The following is a 23,345-nucleotide window of genomic DNA, read 5'->3' as shown; positions in this document are numbered from 1 at the left end:
AAACAGTCCAATTATACCCTCAATTAAAGATTAAGAACTCTATTAATGGATTCCCCCATATTTACTGTCATTGATATCTGTTCTTAATTTGTACATTAGTAGAAATATCGAAAGCCATTATAATAGCTTTTTTCTCTTTTTTTTTCTTTTTTTTTTTTTTTTTTTTTTTGAAAAAAAGATAAATACCCCTTGTCTCCACTTACTTTATTGAACGACTTAGCAGAGTAGAAAAATAAGATTTAGTTATAAATCATGAACACCAATTTCTCAACCAAGAAAAAACCCTTAAAGAGAACTAAGAAAACTAACAACTCTATAGCCTCTGACCCCGTACAATATCCCAAGGAAAATGACATCTTTGAAATTCAACATTTCCAAAATATAATGGATCAAGCAAAAATTGAATTTCAAAGAGAAAAACAAAATTATATAAACAAAAACAAACAATTGGCTAAACATGTTTCTTTATTAATGATGAAATGTACAGATATGGAAAAAAAAATAAGTACTTTGATTAATCAAAATATGCAATTGTGTTCTAAATTAACTTTGGGTACTATAGAATATAAAAAAAAATTAGAAACGAATTTAAATATTATAGAGTCAGGGATAATACAAAGGATAGACGAAATATTTCTTATGTTTAATAGGGTCAAACAAAGAGAAGGACTAACCAATCCACCAATGTTTAAATGTGTTGATCTACATCAATCTACCTCTACAAGTAATAAGGGAACTTTAAGGGGTATTTTAAAATCCAGCGAATCCCCAGCTTCTTTATCACCGGATTCATTTATGTCACCAAATCGTCGTACTAGCAAAAAGCATAGCATAACATTTGAAGATGAACTTTTGTTTGATGATAAAGATACCTCTAATGAAACAATTAATGATACTAATACTTTAACAACATCCAGCAATATTCAACATGCTCAAATACACGAGGTACCGGAGAAGGAACCACCAGATGATAATATTCGTAGAAAAAGAAGGAAAAGTTCCAGAAGAGATTCTTTATTTATACCGTCAGATTTTGAGTTTGATGATGACAACAGCGTAGATAAAAATAAACATGTTGAACAAAAAGATATTAAAGATTTTAACAAAGGTGATGAAAAGAATATCAACGAAGAAAAAAAAGATAACCATGTTGACAGAGCATATAACGATACTGAAGTATTAAGTAACGAAAAGGAATATTTTGGAAAAGTGACTAGTTCAGAGGAATACAATCTTGTAAAATCAAATGCTTTGCCAATTGATAAAAATTACGAAAATACCATTAACGGCAACGATGGTAACGGTAATAAGGATGGAGAATCAATTACTTGTAATTTTTCTTTTATGGATTCGTCTATTCCAGAAGATAGTATGGTATCTAGTGATCATGGCAGTCAGAATACGACTTCTAAAAATTCAAAAACACATGGAACAGAAGAACTTTTTGGAAAAAATATGAAAAATGACATTTCTAACGACACAGATATCAACACTAATAAAAACCATAGGTCACTTGAATCCAAAATATTGCACTCAATGAAATCTCGTCCAAGCAAGAAAAATGCCAAATCTGATGATGCGATGCCAAGTTTGGCAAATTCCAATGTGTTAACAAATGGTGACCATATAGGACCAAGGAGGACTAGAGGAAAGACTGTCGATTATAAGTTGCCTTCATTAAGAGCGAAAATGAGAAGGCCTACGGAAAAATTAGTTGATGCTACGACAGTTATAGACATACATGAACTTGAAGTCAAAAAAAACTTTAAAAAGACGGGGAAAAAAAAAACAGAACAAACCAATGATTTTTTTGCTTCTGTCTCCTATGAAAACCCAAATCCTTCATTTACTTTAAGGATAACAGCGAAAAATAGAGAATTAGTTGATATAAAATTTACAAACTTAAAGTTGAGTGATATATTGGCGAAGCTTTCTTTGCCTGACAAGATACCCCCACAGTCTGAAGGCACTAACATTGACTCAAGTTACGTAGGTTTAGATGTTCAGACAAATGCAATGGAGAGAATCGCATTAAGCGAGGTCCATCAAAATAAGACGAGAATTCCTCTGAAGGAGGTTTCCCCAAACAAAAAATCAATTGTGAATGACAAGAAAAGTTTAAAAAAAAATATGCATGCTTCTCCCCTTGAAAATACGAATTTGATAAAATCATTATTAAACACAACCTCAAAAGCAAAAAAAGGCACAAAAAATAGTGGTATTACGAGTGTTAATAAAACCAAGAAACTACTAAATAGGCCTGTTGTTAATTTCCTGGAGGATGAAACGGTAGCTCAAGCTAAAAATGATGGAAATGGTAAGGTGTATAAAAAAAATTATTCTATTTCCTCTTTAGAAATCGACAAACTGCGGATGAGCGAGAACGATTTATCTGTTTTTGATATACTAGATGATTTGCATTTAAATTCAGTCTCTAAAAATCGCAATAGAAAATATTTTAAGCATAGGTAACATTTTTTCTTCTTTCACTTACATACTAAAATCTATTTGTATTTATATAAATTGTAATTTTGTATATGCATATAATGATTAAAAATATAATGGTTAAGAACATAATAACAAAAAAAAAAAAAAAATAAAGTAATAAACAGGATATATTGAGCTTATATAATTTTTCTAAACGCTCATTTTCATAGTAATCTTTGGATGTGGGTCATATTCAGTTATTTCAAAATCTTCATATTTAAAATCATCGATATCTTTAACATCTCTTTTAATTGTTAATTTAGGGAACTTTCGCGGGTTTCTTTCGAGTTGCTGTTTTAAAGCATCAATATGGTCTGTATAAACATGTGCATCCCCCATGGTATGAATAAATTCACCAGGTTCCATATTACAAACTTGAGCGATCATTTTAGTTAGAAGTGCATAAGAAGCAATATTAAATGGGACACCTAAACCCATATCACATGATCTTTGATATAATAAACAAGAGAGTTTTGGTTTCCCTCCATCTTTAGGAAAACTCACATAAAATTGAGAAAAAACATGGCATGGTGGTAAAGCCATTTTAGGAAAATCTGATGGATTCCAAGCACTCATGATGATTCTACGATCATATGGACTATTCTTTAATTTGTCAATAACCGAGGCTAGTTGATCAACACCTTGACCTGTATAATCATCATAGCAGGTTTTATATTCAGCACCAAAGTGTCTCCATTGAAATCCATAAATCGGACCTAGGTCACCTTCATTTCTATCAGTTAGTCCCAAACTATCTAGATATTCTCTTGACCCATTACCTTCCCAAATCCTGACGCCTTGTCTTGTTAATTCCTTGGCATCAGTACACCCTTTGACAAACCAAAGTAATTCTAATATGACACTTCTACTAAACACTTTTTTGGTTGTTAAAAGGGGGAAAGTATTATCCTTTAGATTGAAACGAAGTTGGGGTGGTGCAAATATACTATAAGTGCCTGTACCTGTACGATCAGGTCTAAATTCTCCTTCTTCTATGATACGTTTACATAGATCTAAATACTGTTGTTCTTCTTTATTAACAAAATCTGTAGTGGTGGTCATGTTCAATGGTTCAAATGTTATTGTTCACTATAGTATATTAATTAGCTATTTTTTTTATTTTTCTGTTATAATTGAAATATTTGTAATTAAAAGGTTATCTACTTAGAATGAAAAAAAAAGGTATACGTATAATTTTTTACATGTTTTTTACGTGTTTTTTACGTGTTTTTTACGTATTTTTTACGTATTTTTTACGTGTTTTTTTTTTACGTGTTTTTATTGAAAAATATTAACTCTCATTGAACCATTCGGACAATGTCGATCAATGGACTAAATTTTTTTTTTTTTTTTTTTTAAATTTTTAATTCAAACTATTATAAAAAAATATACTTTTCAAAAAGTCAACTTTTTCTGGATAATTCATCCTATTTCCTTGATTATCCTACGTTGGTGGCAAATAATAATAGTAATAAAGAGGGGAGCAGGCTTCACTATAAACATGTCCGATATAACTGTGCAATTTAAAACTATTGTCAATGATATAGAAATTAAATCGAATATAGATGCTGGCTTTCGCACATCAACTATCTCAAATTTGGAAAAATATCAAGTTACGGATACTTTTAAAAAAGAATGCTTGGAACTTTGGAAACATATTGCTGAAATGCGAATATTGGTTAAAGAAATCAAACCATTATATTTCGATGAGTCTAATATAGAAATGTCTTTAGAAGAAAAAGATCAATTTGACAATGACTTTAGATTTCAATTGCAACAATATTTGGAAAAACTCAAATTTTTGGAAAAATACGAAAATAATAGATCTGCGCAGGTTTTATCCTCAATAAATAGTACGCACAATCCCTTGTTGAACATTATCTCTAATCTAACTAATAGTACCCAAGCAAAAGAATCAAGTGTACGTTTGCCACCGGAAGCTCAAATTACAATTATTCAACATAGGTCTGGAATGTTGCAATTTCTAAATATACAACTAAGCGACTTGAGCAAACGTTTTAGTAATCTACAAGAAGCAAGGATTGTTAGACAGCGTGAATTGAAATCTGTTGATTTTCAGGAGGCTAGAAAACGTATATTGTCTACAAATAGTAATACTAATATGGATATAGTTAAGTCGGGGGAAAGTTTAGAATCTGATCATTCTATCGAAATACATGTTTCCCCAATTGTGGAAACAACTAAAGATGAGGTCCAGGAATACGAAACTGTTGTTAAAAGCCTAAATCAAAAGCAGTTACAAATATTGGAGAGTGAACACGAAGATTTAATTAATTATAAAAATCAGCAACTACACGATTCAGAAAATATAAATCAAACGGTTGTGGAGATTGCTGCCCTACAGAACGAGCTCGCAATGCATTTGCAATCTCAAAATGATACCATAAACAGAATTTTGGATAATCATGAAACCATAAATCTTGATATTCAACAGGCAAACAAACAATTAAAAGGTGCAAGTAAACGTGGTGGAAACACAGCTAACATGATTTCATTGTTAGCCATTGTTTTTGGAGTGATAATATTGTTATTAGATCGTATAAATTAATAATTACTATATATATATATATATATATATATATATATATATTTAAACATATTTACATAATTCAGTCCGTTAACTTGGTAATTACACCAGCACCAATTGTTCTGCCTTCTTTTCTTAAAACAATTCTACTTAATTGTTTATTTTCTGACGCTGTCAACATTGGCAAATCGACGGTTTTTTTGGAGGCGGTAAACTCGATCTCCACGATTGCCAATTGGTTGGCACCCAAATGTCTGACTTTATTCTTCAAAACTTTAGTTGGGTCACGCTTATCTAGGACTTTGATTAACCTTTTAATTACTGCTGGTTGTTCACAACTGCCCCTATATAAAATAAACGGTGTACCTGGTAATAAAGGTCTAGCAATGTCCAAGGTTAACAATTGCGTTTCAAAGGATTTAGAATTGTGTAAATCAATCCCGACAATGGCACAAAGATCACCTGAGTTAATATCTTCAGAATTAGAATTGAGCAATTTCATAGAAACAAATTCCCCCGGCAATGCTACGGTTAAATGTTCCATTGGTGAACCTTGATAGAAAATTTGGTCCACCAGACAACTTTGTTCGCTTGGGTATATGGTTATGGTTTCACCAGGTTGAATAGACCCTTGTTCAATTTTACCACTCACAACACATTCGTTAGCCTTATTGGACGCAGAAACTTCCAATATATCAAATAAAAATGGAGAGTTTGTCAAAAAATTTAAGTTTTCATCTGTTTCTACAAACTCGTGTGCCACCTTTTCCAATGTACCGACTAAAGAAGGGCCCTTATACCAATTTTGCTTTGTCGAAGAGGACCATATAGGCTTGACTACTCCATCACCTAAAAGCCCACTGACCGGAACCCAACTTATTTGTTTTGTAACATCAAATCCAATCAACTCAAAAAATGCAGATAATTGATCCTTAATCTCATCAAATCTAGTTTTATCCCAGTCTACGCAATCTAGCTTGTTCATTGCTACAACCATATGACGGATCCCGAGGCTTCTTGCTAATATAGAATGCTCTTTCGTTTGTCCATCCAGATTAAACCCACTTTCAAACGCATCGGCTGAACAATCTACGCACAAAACAGCTACATCTGATTGAACAATACCACTGATTGCATTATTGATAAAGTCTCGATGACCTGGTGCATCAACAATTGTAAACTTTGCATTTTCCGTTTGGAAATCGCTGGTGCAGATATCAACTGTAACACCACGTTCTCTTTCCTCGGAAGTTTGATCCATGACCCAAGCCAAATGGAAGGAGCCCTTACCCAATAAATTACTTTCCTTTTTCAATTTACGAATTAATTTTGAGTCAACTGCACCCACATCGTATAACAAACGGCCCATTAGAGTAGATTTCCCCGCATCAACGTGACCCAAGACAACAAAACTGATGTGTGGATTTACAATGTATTCAGCTATTTTTTCTTTTAAGTCTACAGGTTTACGAGGCTTGGTTGGGACAGTAATCTGCTTGTATTTGTGAACAAACGGCGCATTATCTTTTCTGGGTTCATCTTCCTCCTCAAACACATTTTTTTTTTTAGATTGCTCGGTTGGGTTTGATGTTGACTCCGAAATCTTCAAGTTTTGAACTTTGTCGGTTACTGAAGCAAAGGCATTTTGTTGAGCCCTCAAAACTATATCATCAGGAGATAATTTGTTGAAGCTTTCCAAAGCTCGTTTTTTAATGTTAGTATTAGGATAATGTATCGTAAATATTTGTTCAAATTTTCTTTTTTTCGATTCATTGTTTAGTTTCTCAGGAATATTGAGATGCTCTTTATAAACAAGAATACTAGCCACTTTAGATAAAGAATGATTGGGTATTTTCCTCATGATTGGTTTGCTGCTAATGATTGCTTTTTGCAATTGTTTAAACCATTGTAATTCTTTAGCATTCATAACATTGGAAGAGTTTCGTAGATTTGTAATTTTCCCGTCAATATTTTGGATAGCTTTTGCGTCCTTTTTTTGCAATTTAAAAATGTTTTCCTGTTTTCTTTTTGCTGCTAATCTTTCAGCCAAGGATTTTGTTGATGTAGCACCATTTTCAAGATGATTCCTATTAATATGTGTGTCTGATTCAGGCGTAACGTTTTTAGGAGATTTTAAACTTTTCCATCTATCTGCTAATGTAGAAGGTTTAACATTGGTTGTATTTATCAATTTATTGATATTCTTAGTATGATCTTCTTGTTGAATAAAGCGTTCTTGAGTTATAGTAGGATTCAATTCAAAAGGGGGTTCTATTTTGGTAAGTCTTAATTTTCTAAGTTTCTCAGCAAATGTAGATCCTTCATTGGTTTCAGATGTAGCATTTTCATGGTTATTCATGCCAGAATTTAATTTCCCCGTTAAAATAGATTTACTTTGAGCAGCTTTTTTTCTTGCCAATAATTCAATGCTGGATGTATTAGTTTTTTTAATATTGGGAGTATTTTTTTCTGCACGTTACATAATACAATAAAATAATAAATTTATTATTATTTTTCTTTTTCATTTTTTTTTTTTTTTTTTTTTTAAAAAAAAAAGGAAATGTGTAAATAGTTAGTCAAAAAAGTTAATAAATCGCAATTTTTTTTCTTCTTTAATACAAAATATTCTAATGATATTGCAAAAAAATCACTAAAATGTAAAGGATCACTCACGTAGTTATTTATAAAATAAATTATGCTTTGGCGAAAATAATAGAGAATAGATCATCAAATTCCTGAACAACAAATTAAAAAAAAAAAAAATTAAACAAAAAAAAAAACAAAAAAAAAACTCATAATAAAAGTAACATACCTTTTTTTAAATTACTGGCAATCTCTTTATTTGATTTCTCTACGTATTGTGGTTTAACAGTATCGTTATATGTACTTATTAACTTTTTTTTTTTACACTTTTTTTTCAATTCCAGAATAGATTTATTAAAATCAAAATTGTTTTTAAATATAATTAGTTTGACCATTAGGTTATCCCAACCCTTATAGTCTTTTAATTCTTTAACAATTTTAGGAAACAAATCACCCATTAAATTGTACTCCTCATCAGTCAAATAATCGTCGAAATCTTGTTCGTCAACAAAATCTGGAATTCCATTATCATTCTGATTATTATCGTCGGAGTAGCAATAATAATCATCGTCATCTACATATGAAGGCATACTTTGTGGTCTTTATGAGTATATTATTATTATTATTATTATTATTTTTTTTTTTTCTTTCTTAGTGGCAAGATAAAAGAAAGAAACAAAAAAAGAAAAAAAAAAAACTGAAAAATGTAAAAGGATGTTATTAAGGGATAAAATATATGAAAAATGGAAAGAAAAAAGTTTAAAACGGCACGTGATTGCACGTGATTACACGTGATCTGCTTAAAATATTGCCAAACCCGAAATGTTCGGTAAGAAACCCCGATATCAGTTTTTTTTTTTCTTTTTTTTTTTTTTTTTCTTTTTTTAATTTCATAATCGAAGTAATTTCGTGAAGATTTTTTTATCTTATAATTTAACAAGATGTAACAATCATAATGTATTTTAGCTTATATTTACTTTTTACAGAGGGAAAATACAGATATATATATATAAATATTCGACTTAACACAAATGGTTAGAAGTAACTTACAAAAAAAAAAAAAATACCTAGTAATTAAAATACATTAAAAATCTTATACTTTTTAAATTAAAAAATTTTTTTTTATTAATATCCAAGTATTAGATAAATATATGTATTTGTATATTCTAATTAAAAAAAAAAAAAAAAAAAAAAAAAATACTCAAGTTTGGAACAATATTAGATATTCAACCTATATTAAGATGCCCAAGATAAAACATATAATACATTCTGTAACACTCTACAATATACAACCTCCTAGCATTATTTCACTAAAAAAAAACAAACAAGTAGTATTATTTCAGGGTGATCTTTTAATTTTTGAAGATTTCGAACTATCTAGTAGTAATAGTGTACCGAAATGTTCGCTTATATTGGAATTTATACACACATTTAACAATATTGACACTATTCCACATATTTTTTGTCGAACAAGTAAAATAGACAATCTAGCAAAATTTGATGAAACTATTGTGCCTTTTGTTAATGATAAAAGAAAGTATAAGATTATTATGACCACAATAAAATCAAAGAGTGAAAATAAGTTGATCTTTTCAAATAAAACTAATAATAATACACAAATGTACATGAGAATACCGTTGGAACTAAGAGTTGGTGATCAAACACAACAAACTAAATTGGCCGATTTGTTTTCGAGGATACGTGATGAGTTTGAATTAATAGAAGAAATGTATTATACGTAGAAACGTGGTATATCAAGTGCTGTATTTATATTCCATTTTTTTTTTTTTTTTTATTTCCCATATGTATGTATTAATTCCTAGTAGATTTGTAACATTATTAGTGTAAACAATATTTTTTTTTTTTTTTTTTTTTTTTTTTTTTTTTTTTATTTTGATATAACATTTATTTTTATTTTTATTAAATATATACATATATATACATGAAGAAAAAGGAAAAGGCAAAAAAAAACTATTTTCATTGGTATTTTGGTTGTCAAATATATACATATCATGCTTTATACCATAATTTATTTCTCTTGGCTCTATCTTGCCTTGCTAATCTTCTCTTTTCATTCCACCTGGAGGTAATATACTTCAATCTTTCTTCCATTTCTTGTAATCTTTCGGGTTTAGCAGAACTTACCAAAGAGATAACTAGTGGGGAAACATTGAATGCTTCAGCTAAAGCCTTTCTGGTGTATTTATCTGGATTTGAATTCCTTAATCTTTGGATTTCTTCAACATCTTTAGGCGTTAAATGATATTTCTTTTCTTGCGCAATATTTTTTTTTTGTAAAATTGGTGGAGCAAATTTTTGAACAAATTTGGGGTTTTTTTTCCCTTTATTATAGTAAACATGGTATAGTGATTTTCTAGGATCATCTTTACTCATAAAGGAAACTGGGATAGTTTCACTGTTAATAGAACCTGTGGGGGATGATTGAGCTGGTGTAAAATATATACCACTTGGTATTTTAGCCTTTAAGTAACCCTTTGGATTACTAGCAGAAGAAGTTGGATTATAAATTGTTGGAGCACCTTTTAATATTTTGATTGATTTTTTTCTGGGATCAGTAGTAATAAATTTACCCAGTTTTGTATTTGTAGAGTAAGGTAACTTTGTAAGGAATGATTTTAAAAAGGTCATGATTGTTTGTACCCTTATATTGTATTTGTGATTATTATTTATTATGTTTCTTAAAGTTAACTTTAAAAGTGTGATACGAATCTGTATACGGAATTGCAAGAAGAGGTAAGTTACTGAATTGAATGTTTTAGTAATTAGCTAATTGAAGAATATTTAATATACAAGAAAAAATGTAAACGGGGGAAGAAAAACAAGAAAAAGGAAAAAGAAAAAACAAAATTATTATTATTATTTTTCCATTTATTCAAATTTGCAAATTTTGTATGTTATTTGAAAGAAAATGAAAGAAAATCATTATTATTATTTAGTAAATGCTCGTATAAAATGACTGGACAAAGTTTGCTGCAAGAAGAATTCCCTAAACAGGAAAATGTCAGAAGTCACGTGAATTCGTTTCAGATAAACAAAAAATTATAAAATACACATTCTTTTTTGTTAATCTCTTTCTAATTGTATCAATATATATATATATATATATATAAATCCATATGTCTCAACTAGATTCTTAGCATAGGGCGAGGGAAAGAAAATAAAAATATAATAAAATAAACATTCACAATTAAGCTAAATAAACTAATTATAACTAAAATGGGTAAATATTATGCTGTTAGGTCTGGTAGAAATAATGGTGTCTATGGGGACTGGGATAGTTGCAGAAAGCAAGTGGATGGGTATTCCGGTGCAAAGTTTAAAAGTTTTAAAACTTTAGATGAAGCTAATAATTTCATTTCAGGAGGTGATGCCAACAGTAGTGGTGGTTGCAGAAGTGGTGGTTACAGCAGCGGTGGTTACAGCAGCGGTGGTTACAGCAGTGGTGGTTACAGCAGTGGTGGTTACAGCAGTGGTGGTTACAGCAGTGGTGGTTACAGCAATGCCAGCCACAATAGTAGTACTAATAATAATCACAGCTACGGTAACAGTGGTCACAGTAATAACCGTTCTACTAATAATAATTATAGTAGCAGCTATCATCATCCTTTTGACAATTCTACAAATTCTAACGGCTATGGTGGAAAGGTTAAAGAAAACATTTATTGTGATGGATCGTCTTTAGGAAATGGTATGGGTGGTGCTCTTGCTGGCTATGGTGTCCATTTCGAATCTGGTCTACACAAGGATATATCTAATCCATTAAAACAAGGTGCACAAACCAACAATCGTGCAGAATTAAAGGCTGTTCATGCTGCTCTAGATGTTATCCATGATGATATCCGTAAAAATAACAATAACAATAAAGAATATAATATCCATACGGATTCAGAATACGTTTCTAAATTATTAAATGAAAGACATCAAAACTATTCTGACTCCAAAATGAAATCTATGGCCAATCCTGATCTCGTTATTCCATTAGTTAACAAATACAAACAAGTGAAAGAAGCAGGTGATATTAATGTCAACTGGGTTAGAGGTCATAATGGTACCATAGGAAATGAAATTGCTGATAAATTAGCAAGAGAAGGCGCAAACAAGAGTTGATTTATTTTGATTATAAGCAATGAATGTATGCTATTTTTTAATTTTTTGTTCTTAGTGATCTATATATGTCTGTTTGTCTATAAATTAAACTTGGTATTTTGTTAATTTTTATTTATAACAAGTTTCTTCCCTTTCCCTTCTTACTCTTTCTTTTTACGATGAGGGATAAAAGAAGGGTTCAATATGGATGGAATTATATGAAGCGATTAGTGTCAAAATTTACTCTTTCTATTGACTAGTTATAAAATTTTGGCCATTTTTTACTTTTTTTTTTTTTTTTTTTTTTTTTTTTTTTTCCTTTAACTGAAAAATAAAAAGAGAGAAAAAAAAAAACTTTGTTACTTTTCACAATTAATAAGCATATCAATAATAATAAAAAGAAATAAAAAAGACAAAAAACCATAATATTTTTTTTTTTTGGTCATCTTAGACAAACAAAAGCAATGAATATCGACAATAGAGACATCGATGATATTGTTAAACATTTACTTCAGTTTGTTTTGCGTGGATTTTATTCAATTCAGTTTGTTTTGCTAATAGATGCAATTTTATTTCATAGTGTTTTATGCGAAGAAGATTTAGCTCATTTATTAGGGATCAAGAGGCCAGAGGTCAGAGCTTTATGTACCAAATTAATTGAAGATAGAATGTTATCTTCCTATTCTCAACCAGAATACCAACAGGGAAGTAGAAGTGTTAGAAGATACTACTATTTTATTAAATTCCCTGAAGCAGTCGATGCCATCAAATGGAAAGTTCATAGAATTGTTAGTGCGCTTAAAGAAGATTTGGAGAAAAATTCACATCCTCAAGGTTATGTTTGCCCAGTTTGTTTAACTAAATATTCCCAAATTGAAGCTGTTGCATTGTTGAATTACGATAGAACTCAGTTTTTATGTAGCTTGTGTGAAGAGCCATTAATTGAAGATGATTCTGGGAAAAAAACCAAAGAAAAACAGATCAAATTAACCAGATTAATGGCTCAAGTGGAGCCAATTATTAATTATTTGAAAAAAATTGATGATGTTAGAATTGAGGAGAACTCCTTTGATTTGTCCCTAACCAAGCTAATTCCACCTCAGAATAACAGCGTAGCTGCTTATACCGTTAACCCTAAGCACAGAAGAAGGCAAGAAATGGCTATTGCGCTTGCCGGCGGCACTCCTATCCAACCGGTCCCGGGTTCTGCTGCTGCTATGCTTGCTGCTTCTCAGGGTTCAAATGTTATATCAACTAGTGTTAACGGTGTTTTAAGTAATGCTAGCAGTAGACGTGCTGGTATTAAATCGCAAGCTACATTACATGTTAATATTACCACAGCTAGCGATGAACAAGCTCAAAGAGAGTTGCAAGAACGTAAAGCCGAAGAAAAAAGAATACAAAATGCATTGCCCACTTGGCATGAACAAAGTACTATTGGTGAGACATTAGGGTTATTTGGTGCAGAAGATGAAGATGACGTTGATCGTCTGAAAAGATTAAATGGTAATGCCGCTACTTATGGTAATTATGATGGTTACAATAATGGTGGTAATAATAATGATGCGTCATATTCAAGAGAAGAAATTGAACAAAGGGAAGCAGAAAAGGCATTAGCTGAGTATTATGCTAACTTGGCTAAAAAAAGACAACAAGAAGATGAAGACGAGGATGATGATATCAACGATGAAGATATGGATGAAGAGGTTGATTCTGATGAAGTTGAGGATGCTGATGGGTTTGAAGATGTGGAAAATAATAACAATGAGGGGGATGAGACCAAGAAGCTCAAAAATAAAGAAAGTACTGATGACAATACAGATGGTACGAAAGATCAGAATTTGACTAAGGAAAATTCCTTAAAAAAAGAAGAACAAGAGAGTGAAGAAGACGAAGAGATGGATGGTGAATTTGAAGATGTTTAGGTTTTTTCTTTCTTTTTTTTTTCTTCTTTTTTTGGAATGTAATTATAACATACATATACATATACATATATATATATATATAAGTATCTAATTCAAGGATCACCTTATATAGACATTTTAATACTGCTTTTTATAGCTTATATAAAAGGTAATTATTAATTTTTTAATTGTGTCTGTATATTACACGGAGGTTTAGCTATTTAGTTAATTGACTTTTTTTTTTTTTTTTCCTTTTTTTCAGTTTTCTAAGAAAAATAAATAAAAAAAAAAAAACAAATCTAATAACAACCTTTAAAATTTATTAGCGTTAATATTACTATACTTTTCAGCAAATTACACCGTTCATTCAGAAATTCTATCCAAAAATTGTAAATAATTAAACACTTAGATCACATAGACACGCATATTAACTAAATAATAACAATAGTATGGGTGTAGGTGGCGTTATTTCAGGTGGTAACCCATTCATTTATGATTCCTCAACGCCTATAACCCTTTTTCTTTTTCAGACAGTTTTAATAATAGCCATCTGCAATTTAGTCAACATCCCTTTTGCGAAAATAAGACAACCAAGGGTTATATCAGAAGTCATAGCAGGCGTGATTTTGGGACCCACGGTTTTGGGACAGATACCACATTTCACATCAACGGTTTTTCCCACAGCTTCCATTTCTGGATTAAATTTAACTGCAAATCTCGGTATTATCCTATTTATGTTTTTCTTGGGCTTGGAAGTTGACATTGAATTTATAAAGAAAAATGTCAGGCCAGCTATTACCATTGGACTAACCAGTTTGGCTGTTCCATTTGGATGCGGGTGCGCATTAGCAGTGCCACTTTTCAATAATTACGGTAAATTAGAAGGTGAAACTCAAGTTAAATTTTCCGTTTTCATGGTTTTTATCGCTGTATCTATTAGTGTTACTGCTTTCCCAGTTCTTTGTCGTATTTTAACTGCTTTACGCTTGATTAAGGAGCGTGTTGGTATCGTGACATTGGCTGCTGGTATAACAAACGATGTTTTAGGCTGGATCTTATTGGCATTGAGTGTTATTTTATCAAATTCCCAGTCCAATCCAGTCAACACAGTTTATATTCTACTCTGTACAATCGGATGGTTTTTTCTTTGTGTTTACCCATTAAAATACATTTTAAAAAAAATACTAAACAGAATGGATGAATTGCAAAAAAAACAACCTTCAACTATTGCAACAGTTATTATTTTACTTATCCTTTTTATTTCAGCATATTTTACTGATATTATAGGAGTGCATCCTATTTTTGGAGGTTTTATTGCTGGCTTAGTCATCCCACGTGAAAATGATTATTCAATTAAACTTATTGAAAGGATGGAAGATATTCCAAACATTATTTTGATCCCCATTTATTTTGCAGTCGCAGGGTTAAATGTTAATTTGACATTGTTGAACGAAAAAAGAGATTGGGGATTTATATTTGCTTCAATTGGTGTTGCACTAGCATCAAAAATCATATCAAGCTCCATCATGGCGAAATTAAATGGCTTACGTTGGAGAGAATCTTTTGCAGTTGGCATCTTAATGTCTTGTAAGGGTATTGTGGAAATAGTTGTTTTAACTACTGGGTTAAATGCAGGTATTATTTCCAAAAAAATTTATGCCATGTTTATACTAATGGCTTTGGTGTCCACTTTTATCACCACGCCCATGACCATATGGCAATATCCAAACTCTTACAGAGAGAAATTAATTAAAGAACAAAAAGATGCTGAAAACAAGGAAGAGGGAATATCTGAAGTTGAAAATGAGGGTACCGTTACTACCAATATAGAAACTTATGACTTAGATACAATGAGTGCTAAAGAGTCACTTTTAGCCCCTGTACTTACTGAAAATTTGAATAGTAGCAGATTTATGAGCCTAGATGACTTATCTCAATTCCATTTTACAAACATTATATGTGTAATAGAAAATACAGACTCTATATCTTGTGTTTTATCGTTATTAAATTACATGTTATTCAATGGAGGTATGAAAAAAACAAATACAATTGCAAATGAACATAGACCACACAGAAATCTGAGGAATAGACTGAAAAAATACATTGGTCATACAACTTCTTCAACATTGCAGGCTATGAAGAAGGGTGACAAGAGGTCTAGAATTGATGATGCTTCCAACTGTGATGGCGATAATTTTGAAGTTAACATGAATACAATTGATAGAGCACCAACAGGTGTGAATGGCGACTGTATTGTTTTGGATGAGAAAGTTTCTTTAAGATTAGTACACCTAAGGAGATTGACAGAGCGTACGGCTGATTTGCTTTATAGTTCCTCGATGCATAATAGCAAGACATTTAATTTTGATTCTAGCAATGACTCATTGTTTCAAATATTTAACATTTTTTCGGAATTAAATCAAGTTCCATTTAGGTCTGATGTAATTTTTTCCACCGTGTCTGAAAAGGCAAGCAATATTATTTCCATAAAAGCATTACACACAGACTTTGTACTAATACCGCTACAAGGCATAAGGGACAATTCTTATCGGGTTTCCGAAATGTTTACTGATGAAGTATCCGACAACGAAGCTGTTTTTTCTCATTTGACCAACATTAACGAATTACCTGTTAATTATTTTCAGGTTTTAGCGAAAGGTATGACATCCAACTTGGGGATATTAATTCACAACTCCAGAAACAAATTTGAAAGGCCAACATTAAATAAAAGATATTTTTATTTGTTATTGCCAAATGCGAATTTTTCATCAACAGATTATTTGTCTATATATGTTTTCATTTTATTATGTTATAATTCCAGTAACAAGAATGCAGATAGTTTAAAATTTAGTATTTTCATTAATAAAGATAACGCAGGATTTGAGGAAGATTTGTATCAAGCCTATGGCCAAGAAGCTTGGTTTCAATCCACTGACATTACTGTTGTGCAGATAGATGCGAAGGATGCGGTTACAAGCCGTGATTATGATAAAACAAATAAGCCATTTATTGCACTAGTAATGGAACAAGGATTATCTCATGATGAGATTAACAATATTGATGAGAGCTTATTTATTATTTCTGAAAGATTATTTTCCAAAATGGAGCCATTTGGTAGGGAAGTTACCCAGGCTATTAGTTATTCCTTTAGGACAAGGTATGATATTTTAATTTGTCACCATCATATTCCAAACTAAGTCATGTCTTTTAGCTTTTATTTTAATTTTAATTTTAATTTTTTTTTCAATTTATAAAAACTATCCCTAACGAACGGGCTAACAAAAAAAAAAAAAAAAGGAAAATAATAAAATAAATAAATAAAATGTTATTTTTAAACGTTTCTTTTTTTAATTTTTTTTTTTTTTTTTTTTTTTTTTTTTCTTTTTTTCAATAAAAAGAATTTGAATAAAGTTATATATATAACATTTTTATTTTTATTTTTATTTTTAATATCAATTAATTGGCAATGTAGTATTCATTTAACAACTCTATTTTTCTTATAAAGAAACATGTCAGCTAAAAGTGAAACTTATCAAAAGTAATAAACAACATGGGCGACTTTTCTAATAATAATTGGAAGCTTATTTCTAGTACAATATTGACGACAATATTGGCAATAAAGTGTATTGAAAAGGGGATTTCATTATATAAAAGAAACAATGATAACAGTAATGATAACAAGTCGGCTATGAAAGGTGGGATGAAATATGATGATGAATTATTTAGAGAGCAATTAGCAAGAAACTATGCATTTTTAGGGGAAGAAGGGATGGAGGCTTTAAAGAAACAATATTTTATAGTTGTTGGTGCAGGTGGGGTTGGATCATGGGTAGTTACCATGTTAATTAGATCTGGATGTACCCATATTAAAGTTATCGATTTTGACCAAGTTTCATTATCCTCACTAAACAGACACTCATGTGCAACATTGAAAGATGTTGGATTACCAAAAGTTGAAGTTTTAAAGGCACACATGTTGGAAATTGCCCCTTGGTGTAAAATAGAGGCTGCTAATGAATTATGGGCTCTAAACTCTGCAGAAAAATTGTTACAATTTGAAGATGGTACTAAACCAACATGGGTCATTGATTGTATAGATAATATTGATACTAAGATTGATTTATTGGAATATGTTTATAAAAATGGGACAAATGTTATTGCATCAATGGGTGCTGCAACTAAAAGTGATCCGTCTAGAATCAATGTGGGTGATATCAGTAATACTGAAGAGGATTCTTTGGCTAGAATTGTCAGAAGGAGATTGAAGAAAAGGGGTATTACTACTGGGATACCAGTTGTTTTTAGTGCTGAAAAACCAGATCCAAGAAAGGCTAAATTGTTGCCATTACCGGAAGAAGAATTTCAAAAGGGGAATGTTGATCAATTAAGCAGTTTACAAGATTTTAGAGTTCGTATTTTACCTGTTCTAGGAACAATGCCGGGTGTTTTTGGTTTAAGTATAGTTACTTGGCTATTAACAAAGATAGCTGGATATCCACTAGATCCAATAGTGGGTAAAAACAGAATCAAAGTTTATGACGGAATTTATCAATCTTTGGCTGGTCAAACGACCCGTATTGGAAAACAGGATCAAAGGATTCCAATTGCATTAAGTGACATTGGATATCTAGTGGAAGAAGTTTGGAGGGGGAGATCACCAGTCAGTGGATTTAGCACTAGATTAACTTTGAGTAAATGGGATCCATCCAAACCTATTAGTCTACAAAATGTGGTTATTTTAACAAAAGAGGAACAGAAGGAGCATGAAAATAGAATATTAAATGGTAATGAGAAATTTGAAGATGTTTATTCTAAAGAAGTTTTAGACTTGGTGGCTAAAAGGTTTAGTGAAGAAGCCTATTATTCTAAATTCAGGTAAAAAAATAAAAAATAAATATATAAATAAATAAATAATATAAAGAATATTGTCAATGTTTTTTTGTTATTTACGTAAAGGAAATGATGTTCAATAAATAAATAAATAATGATGATAAAATGAAGTTCTTTATTCAATATGCAAATATAACTTCATTGATTCGTAAACATAAAAACTGCATGCAACCATTGGTGTTACTTTAATGTAACCAATACTTAACCCAACATAAAAGCCTTTCCAACCTTTTTCTTTAAAAACCAATTTTGCCATCCCCCACGAATTCAAATTAAAATTTTTAGTAACCTGTAACCTTCTTCTAATAATTTCAAAGGGATAAGCGGCTGTCTGAGATAACACACCAGCTAACCCACCACTTATTAGTTCTGCCCATGTCCGTAAGTATTCTTTATGCTTAATATTATGACTATCTCCGGTGGTATGATTTATAGAATATTGTTTTAAATATTTTGATTTAAAAAGATCATGGAACAAATCGTGTGCAAAAAAAGCTACACCGGCATATGGGACCATACCATACATGGTAGGCATGAAACCACGATAAAAATTTTTAAATCCTGCACGATTATTTTGGTTATACAGATTTTTCAAAACAGTGGTTAATTTAGCTTCATGTCTGTGTGTTATATAAGCCATTCTAACACGAATCAGGTCGAGCGGATATGTTAAAAATACAGAACATAGACCAGCACAAGACCCACTCATCAGTCTTCGAAGGTGTGTCTCGTATTCCACACTTGGAATAAAAATATTTCTGAATTGTTCGTAAGTGATAAATTTGACTGCAGCATAGGGGAAGATTCTTAACAACGTTGCAGAATGCCCTTGATAAAAACCAAGTAAACCATCTATTTTATAGATATGACGAATTGCCTTAATTAATCCTTTCATTGACCCTGCAAATTGCTTATAATGTGGATTTCCCGTTTGAAACAAAATTTTAATCCTATCCAATGGGGCGATTAAAGTTTTTGCGCAACTTCCTGCAATACCACCAGCTATACCTGATCGTATAATGTAATCCATAGATTGTTTATCGTTATAAAAGGTTGTAATTGGTACTTTCCCACTAGAGGAAGTAATATCATTGGTTGTATTTGCTTTAAGCAAGGTACCTTCCGGAATAGGTGCCTCTAGTATTGCACTTACATCATCTGGTATATATTTTTTATCTTTCATACTTATTATGGGTGTAGGTGATAAAGAGGACAGTGGGATCACCGTATGATTTAATATATTTTTTCTATTTTACTTTTATTATTTGATTGGGTAATGGGAAATAACATAAAGATGTATTGATGGATAGAACAGAGTAGGTTTTTTAGTTAGGAAAAGGAAAAGAAAGCGAAAAAGGGGGAAGAGATGAAAGGAAAAGCATAGAAAGAAAAGTAGTTCAATTTCCATCAAAATTCAGAGAAAATAAACCATTTTTTCTGCGTGTGCGGAACCAAACAAACAAGCGCATTGTGATTTATTTATTTTTTTATTTTTTTTAATTTTTTGGAAAAAAAAAAAGAAAATATTGCATTTCCGATGCAGTTGAAATGTCCGAAAATGCGAAAATAAAATGGAATCAATACTTCATTTTGGCCGGTGTGTCGTACAAAATGATTGCAATAAAGTTTACAATAAAAAAAAAAAAAAACATGTGATTTTAATGCAAAAGTTTTATTATTTAAACAAAAAAAAAAAAAAATAATTCCATCGGAATATTTCAAATGTTAAATATCAAAAAAAAAAAAATTAAAACTATTACTAAATTAAGTTCATTAACTTTGATTCAATTTAATGAAATCCAAGCAATATTATTTTATTATGGAGTAACTTCTTATAAATTTCATACATGTTCTATATTCCAGTTACATCCTAGCATCATCAATAATATATACTGCAAAAAAAGAAAAGAATAAAAGATTAATTATTTCTTGAAAAATTATATATATATATATATATATATATAATAAGAAAATATAAAAAATTGAATATAAATTACTAAAAAATATTTTTTTTTTTTTTTTTTCCCCCGAACATTTTCAAACATTTTCAAACATTTTCAAACATTTTCAAAACATTTTTAAAACATTTTTAAAACAAAAAAAAAATAATAGAATAAAACTAAAACCAAACATAAAATAAAAATTTTATTATGTCCCAAGAACAAAAGAAAAAGACTGAACCATGGAAATCATTTGTGGCTGGCTCCGCTGCAGGTGCAATGGAAGCAATGATAACCTATCCATTTGAATTTGCTAAAACAAGATTACAATTAATGGACAGTACCACTAGCTCGACTGTATCACGTAATCCACTTGTATTAATTTATAGAACCGCTAAAGTTCAAGGTCTCTCATCAGTTTATACAGGTTGTCCAGCTTTTATTGTCGGAAATACAGTTAAAGCTGGTGTAAGATTTTTGGGGTACGATACCATTAAAAACTTATTAAAAGATCCTAAAACAGGCGAGCTAAGTGGTCCAAGAGGTGTTATTGCAGGGTTGGGTGCTGGTTTGTTAGAAAGTATTGTTGCAGTTACCCCATCAGAAGCTATTAAGATCGGGTTAATCGATGATAAAAATCGTGGTCCTGGTAAAAGCAAATATCATTATAATGGGAAATCTGGTTTAGTCAATGTTATCCAATTATGTAAAGACGAGGGAGTGTCTGGTATATATAGGGGCTTGATTCCTGTTGCGTTAAGACAGGCTTCTAATCAAGCCGTTAGAATGGGGTGTTATAACAAAATCAAAACTTTAGTGCAAGATTACACAAACACACCAAAAGACAAACCATTGAATAGTGGTTTAACTTTTTTGGTTGGTTCCTTAAGTGGTATGATAACTGTTTATGCTACAATGCCAATCGATACTGTTAAAACTAGAATGCAAAGTTTAAACGCTAATTTGAAATATAGCGGAACATTAAATTGTTTTGTTAAAGTTTTTAAGGATGAGGGTATTTTAGCATTTTGGAAGGGTGCCACACCAAGATTGGGTAGATTAGTACTAAGTGGTGGTATAGTTTTCACAATTTATGAAAAAATCATGGATGTATTATAGAAAAAGAAAAATGTGTGATTTATTTACATACTAGTGTATAATTATGTATGATAATAATAATAATAATAATAAAAAACAACTCAAAAATTTATATATATCATCAGTCTCCATTACTATGTTCTTCTTGTTGTCTAATGATTGATTTTTCTATTCTTTTAATTCTAAAATACCCATAAATGCATTTAACGATAATAATGCCACCTAAAATGAATAATAAAACCGAAATTATTGTTAATTTTTTATTTCCATTAACACTATTATCCTCTTCATACCCATGATTTAACCCACTATGAAAGGAATCCTCTGTAACCAAATCTGAAGAATATAAATTTATATCACCATTATGTTCGTTAGGATCGTTTAACTCCAACCTGTTCAAAATATGATCTTTCCCTACTTTTCCGCTGACATTATTAGGCAACATGGTCCATCCATATCCAATAAAAGTAATACCTAAACCACAGCGAGAACCTTCTTTAGCTGCATGTGACGTATGCAAAATATATGTAATCAAAAACCCGAAAAATTGGAAACTAGCACTTACTATGGCATTCCAAATAAAATTTACCAAATTTCCAGCTGGTAATCCATCAACACAAATCTCATCATAATACATTGCACCTTCAGGTGATAAATCCCAGTATGGTGGTACTGCATCAGCTGCCGCCTCCTCATAGGTAGGTGGCTTATCTTGACTTGTAATTTCGCCATCGTAGATCCGGCCTCCATCATTATTGCTTACATCTGGTTTAGCTGATAGATTACTAAAAACACCATCATTTCCCCGACCTAAAACTAGCGGCGGTTGATGGCCTGTTCTTGGTAATGTTTGCATTTCTAAGTTTTGAGTATTGCGTTGAGCTATGATATTATTGGCTGGTGTCTCGTTCCTTGCTTCTGTATCTATACGTTGACCGTTACCGTCGCTACTACTACTTCCAGCTATGCTAGCATCATTATTTACACCACCATTAACGGTAGTAACGTTTTGCAACCTCTTTGGATGGAATACCCTATCTAAAATATTAAAATAACCGCTCATCCTCCTAAATCCGTCTGTTACTCTGGGATGGTTTGATAACAGAAAATTAGTATTTTCATTAGCATCACTGTTTTCTCCTTCTTCTTCTTCTTCTCCTCCTATATCTGTTTGTTCTTCTTGTATAGTATGTAAAGTATTTGCGGTTGGAAGTTGTGGGTCTACCGATGATTGTACAAGCGGTTCTACTGATCTAATATTATGATCACAATTTTCAACTATCATTTTCTCTGGTTATTTTTTCTCTTCTTTTGCTTTTGGTTTAACTTATTATTTCGAAAGGTATGTTTTTTTTTTTTTTTTTTTTTTTTTTTAGATAGATAAATTGAAAACAAAAATGAAAAGTTGGAAAGAAATGAAAAAGAATCAACAAAAATAAAAATAAAAAAAAAATGGAGGCTAAAGTTCAAAATAAAAAAGTGTTGTTGCTTTTCTTTTTTTTATAATCCTGACAACAACAAAGTTTTCAGATTATTGTAGTAGATATTGTTATGTGAATATTTTTTGTTGGATGTTTGTTGAGTTATTAAGTAACAAATGGAAAAAGTTTTACAAAAAGGGTTCAAGAAAAACAAAAATAAAATAAAAGTTTGAAACCGAGATTAAATTATAAGTTATTAATCATGAAATAAGTTATTAGAAGTACTTTTTGCACCAAATGGTAAATATCATTTTTATTACTAATAAACTAATTTAAAAATACGTTGTGAGAGAAAACGTTTTTTTTT

The 23,345-nt window shown here is 30.8% G+C and overlaps 14 protein-coding genes across 14 annotated transcripts; 8 read left to right on the top strand and 6 right to left on the bottom strand.

Annotated features, from left to right (window-relative positions):
- Positions 1–252: 252 nt before the first annotated feature.
- Positions 253–2,472, top strand: SGO1 (Sgo1p; the record flags this gene model as incomplete). Its single annotated transcript, XM_046077722.1, has 1 exon — positions 253–2,472. One exon carries the CDS (start codon positions 253–255, stop codon positions 2,470–2,472), a length of 2,220 nt encoding a protein of 739 aa, XP_045934098.1.
- A 165-nt stretch (positions 2,473–2,637) lies between these two features.
- Positions 2,638–3,549, bottom strand: CDC21 (thymidylate synthase; the record flags this gene model as incomplete). Its single annotated transcript, XM_046077721.1, has 1 exon — positions 2,638–3,549. The coding sequence occupies one exon, from the start codon at positions 3,547–3,549 to the stop codon at positions 2,638–2,640; it is 912 nt and encodes a 303-aa protein (XP_045934097.1).
- A 439-nt stretch (positions 3,550–3,988) lies between these two features.
- UFE1 (Ufe1p) lies at positions 3,989–5,056 on the top strand (the record flags this gene model as incomplete). Its single annotated transcript, XM_046077720.1, has 1 exon — positions 3,989–5,056. One exon carries the CDS (start codon positions 3,989–3,991, stop codon positions 5,054–5,056), a length of 1,068 nt encoding a protein of 355 aa, XP_045934096.1.
- Positions 5,057–5,117: 61 nt separating this feature from the next.
- On the bottom strand, positions 5,118–7,394 carry SCDLUD_003132 (uncharacterized protein; the record flags this gene model as incomplete). The annotated part of the gene is made up of 1 exon (XM_046077719.1): positions 5,118–7,394. The coding sequence occupies one exon, from the start codon at positions 7,392–7,394 to the stop codon at positions 5,118–5,120; it is 2,277 nt and encodes a 758-aa protein (XP_045934095.1).
- Positions 7,395–7,827: 433 nt separating this feature from the next.
- SCDLUD_003131 (uncharacterized protein) lies at positions 7,828–8,208 on the bottom strand (the record flags this gene model as incomplete). The annotated part of the gene is made up of 1 exon (XM_046081595.1): positions 7,828–8,208. One exon carries the CDS (start codon positions 8,206–8,208, stop codon positions 7,828–7,830), a length of 381 nt encoding a protein of 126 aa, XP_045934094.1.
- Positions 8,209–8,769: 561 nt separating this feature from the next.
- On the top strand, positions 8,770–9,360 carry SCDLUD_003130 (uncharacterized protein; the record flags this gene model as incomplete). Its single annotated transcript, XM_046081594.1, has 1 exon — positions 8,770–9,360. One exon carries the CDS (start codon positions 8,770–8,772, stop codon positions 9,358–9,360), a length of 591 nt encoding a protein of 196 aa, XP_045934093.1.
- A 268-nt stretch (positions 9,361–9,628) lies between these two features.
- MRPL20 (mitochondrial 54S ribosomal protein mL58) lies at positions 9,629–10,267 on the bottom strand (the record flags this gene model as incomplete). Its single annotated transcript, XM_046077718.1, has 1 exon — positions 9,629–10,267. One exon carries the CDS (start codon positions 10,265–10,267, stop codon positions 9,629–9,631), a length of 639 nt encoding a protein of 212 aa, XP_045934092.1.
- Positions 10,268–10,855: 588 nt separating this feature from the next.
- On the top strand, positions 10,856–11,746 carry RNH1 (RNA-DNA hybrid ribonuclease; the record flags this gene model as incomplete). The annotated part of the gene is made up of 1 exon (XM_046077717.1): positions 10,856–11,746. One exon carries the CDS (start codon positions 10,856–10,858, stop codon positions 11,744–11,746), a length of 891 nt encoding a protein of 296 aa, XP_045934091.1.
- Positions 11,747–12,189: 443 nt separating this feature from the next.
- TFA1 (transcription factor TFIIE subunit TFA1) lies at positions 12,190–13,650 on the top strand (the record flags this gene model as incomplete). The annotated part of the gene is made up of 1 exon (XM_046077716.1): positions 12,190–13,650. One exon carries the CDS (start codon positions 12,190–12,192, stop codon positions 13,648–13,650), a length of 1,461 nt encoding a protein of 486 aa, XP_045934090.1.
- A 1,349-nt stretch (positions 13,651–14,999) lies between these two features.
- SCDLUD_003126 (cation:proton antiporter) lies at positions 15,000–16,826 on the top strand (the record flags this gene model as incomplete). The annotated part of the gene is made up of 1 exon (XM_046081205.1): positions 15,000–16,826. The coding sequence occupies one exon, from the start codon at positions 15,000–15,002 to the stop codon at positions 16,824–16,826; it is 1,827 nt and encodes a 608-aa protein (XP_045934089.1).
- A 353-nt stretch (positions 16,827–17,179) lies between these two features.
- SCDLUD_003125 (tRNA threonylcarbamoyladenosine dehydratase) lies at positions 17,180–18,508 on the top strand (the record flags this gene model as incomplete). Its single annotated transcript, XM_046077715.1, has 1 exon — positions 17,180–18,508. One exon carries the CDS (start codon positions 17,180–17,182, stop codon positions 18,506–18,508), a length of 1,329 nt encoding a protein of 442 aa, XP_045934088.1.
- Positions 18,509–18,634: 126 nt separating this feature from the next.
- On the bottom strand, positions 18,635–19,702 carry LEU5 (coenzyme A transporter; the record flags this gene model as incomplete). Its single annotated transcript, XM_046077714.1, has 1 exon — positions 18,635–19,702. One exon carries the CDS (start codon positions 19,700–19,702, stop codon positions 18,635–18,637), a length of 1,068 nt encoding a protein of 355 aa, XP_045934087.1.
- A 967-nt stretch (positions 19,703–20,669) lies between these two features.
- CTP1 (Ctp1p) lies at positions 20,670–21,578 on the top strand (the record flags this gene model as incomplete). The annotated part of the gene is made up of 1 exon (XM_046077713.1): positions 20,670–21,578. One exon carries the CDS (start codon positions 20,670–20,672, stop codon positions 21,576–21,578), a length of 909 nt encoding a protein of 302 aa, XP_045934086.1.
- A 100-nt stretch (positions 21,579–21,678) lies between these two features.
- BSD2 (Bsd2p) lies at positions 21,679–22,842 on the bottom strand (the record flags this gene model as incomplete). The annotated part of the gene is made up of 1 exon (XM_046077712.1): positions 21,679–22,842. The coding sequence occupies one exon, from the start codon at positions 22,840–22,842 to the stop codon at positions 21,679–21,681; it is 1,164 nt and encodes a 387-aa protein (XP_045934085.1).
- Positions 22,843–23,345: the final 503 nt, after the last annotated feature.

This window comes from Saccharomycodes ludwigii, chromosome IV (assembly GCF_020623625.1).
Source record: "Saccharomycodes ludwigii strain NBRC 1722 chromosome IV, whole genome shotgun sequence".
NCBI classification, from domain to species: Eukaryota; Fungi; Ascomycota; class Saccharomycetes; order Saccharomycodales; family Saccharomycodaceae; genus Saccharomycodes; species Saccharomycodes ludwigii.
The sequence above is the reverse complement of the archived record's forward strand: the minus strand, read 5'-3'. Positions and strand labels throughout refer to the sequence as shown.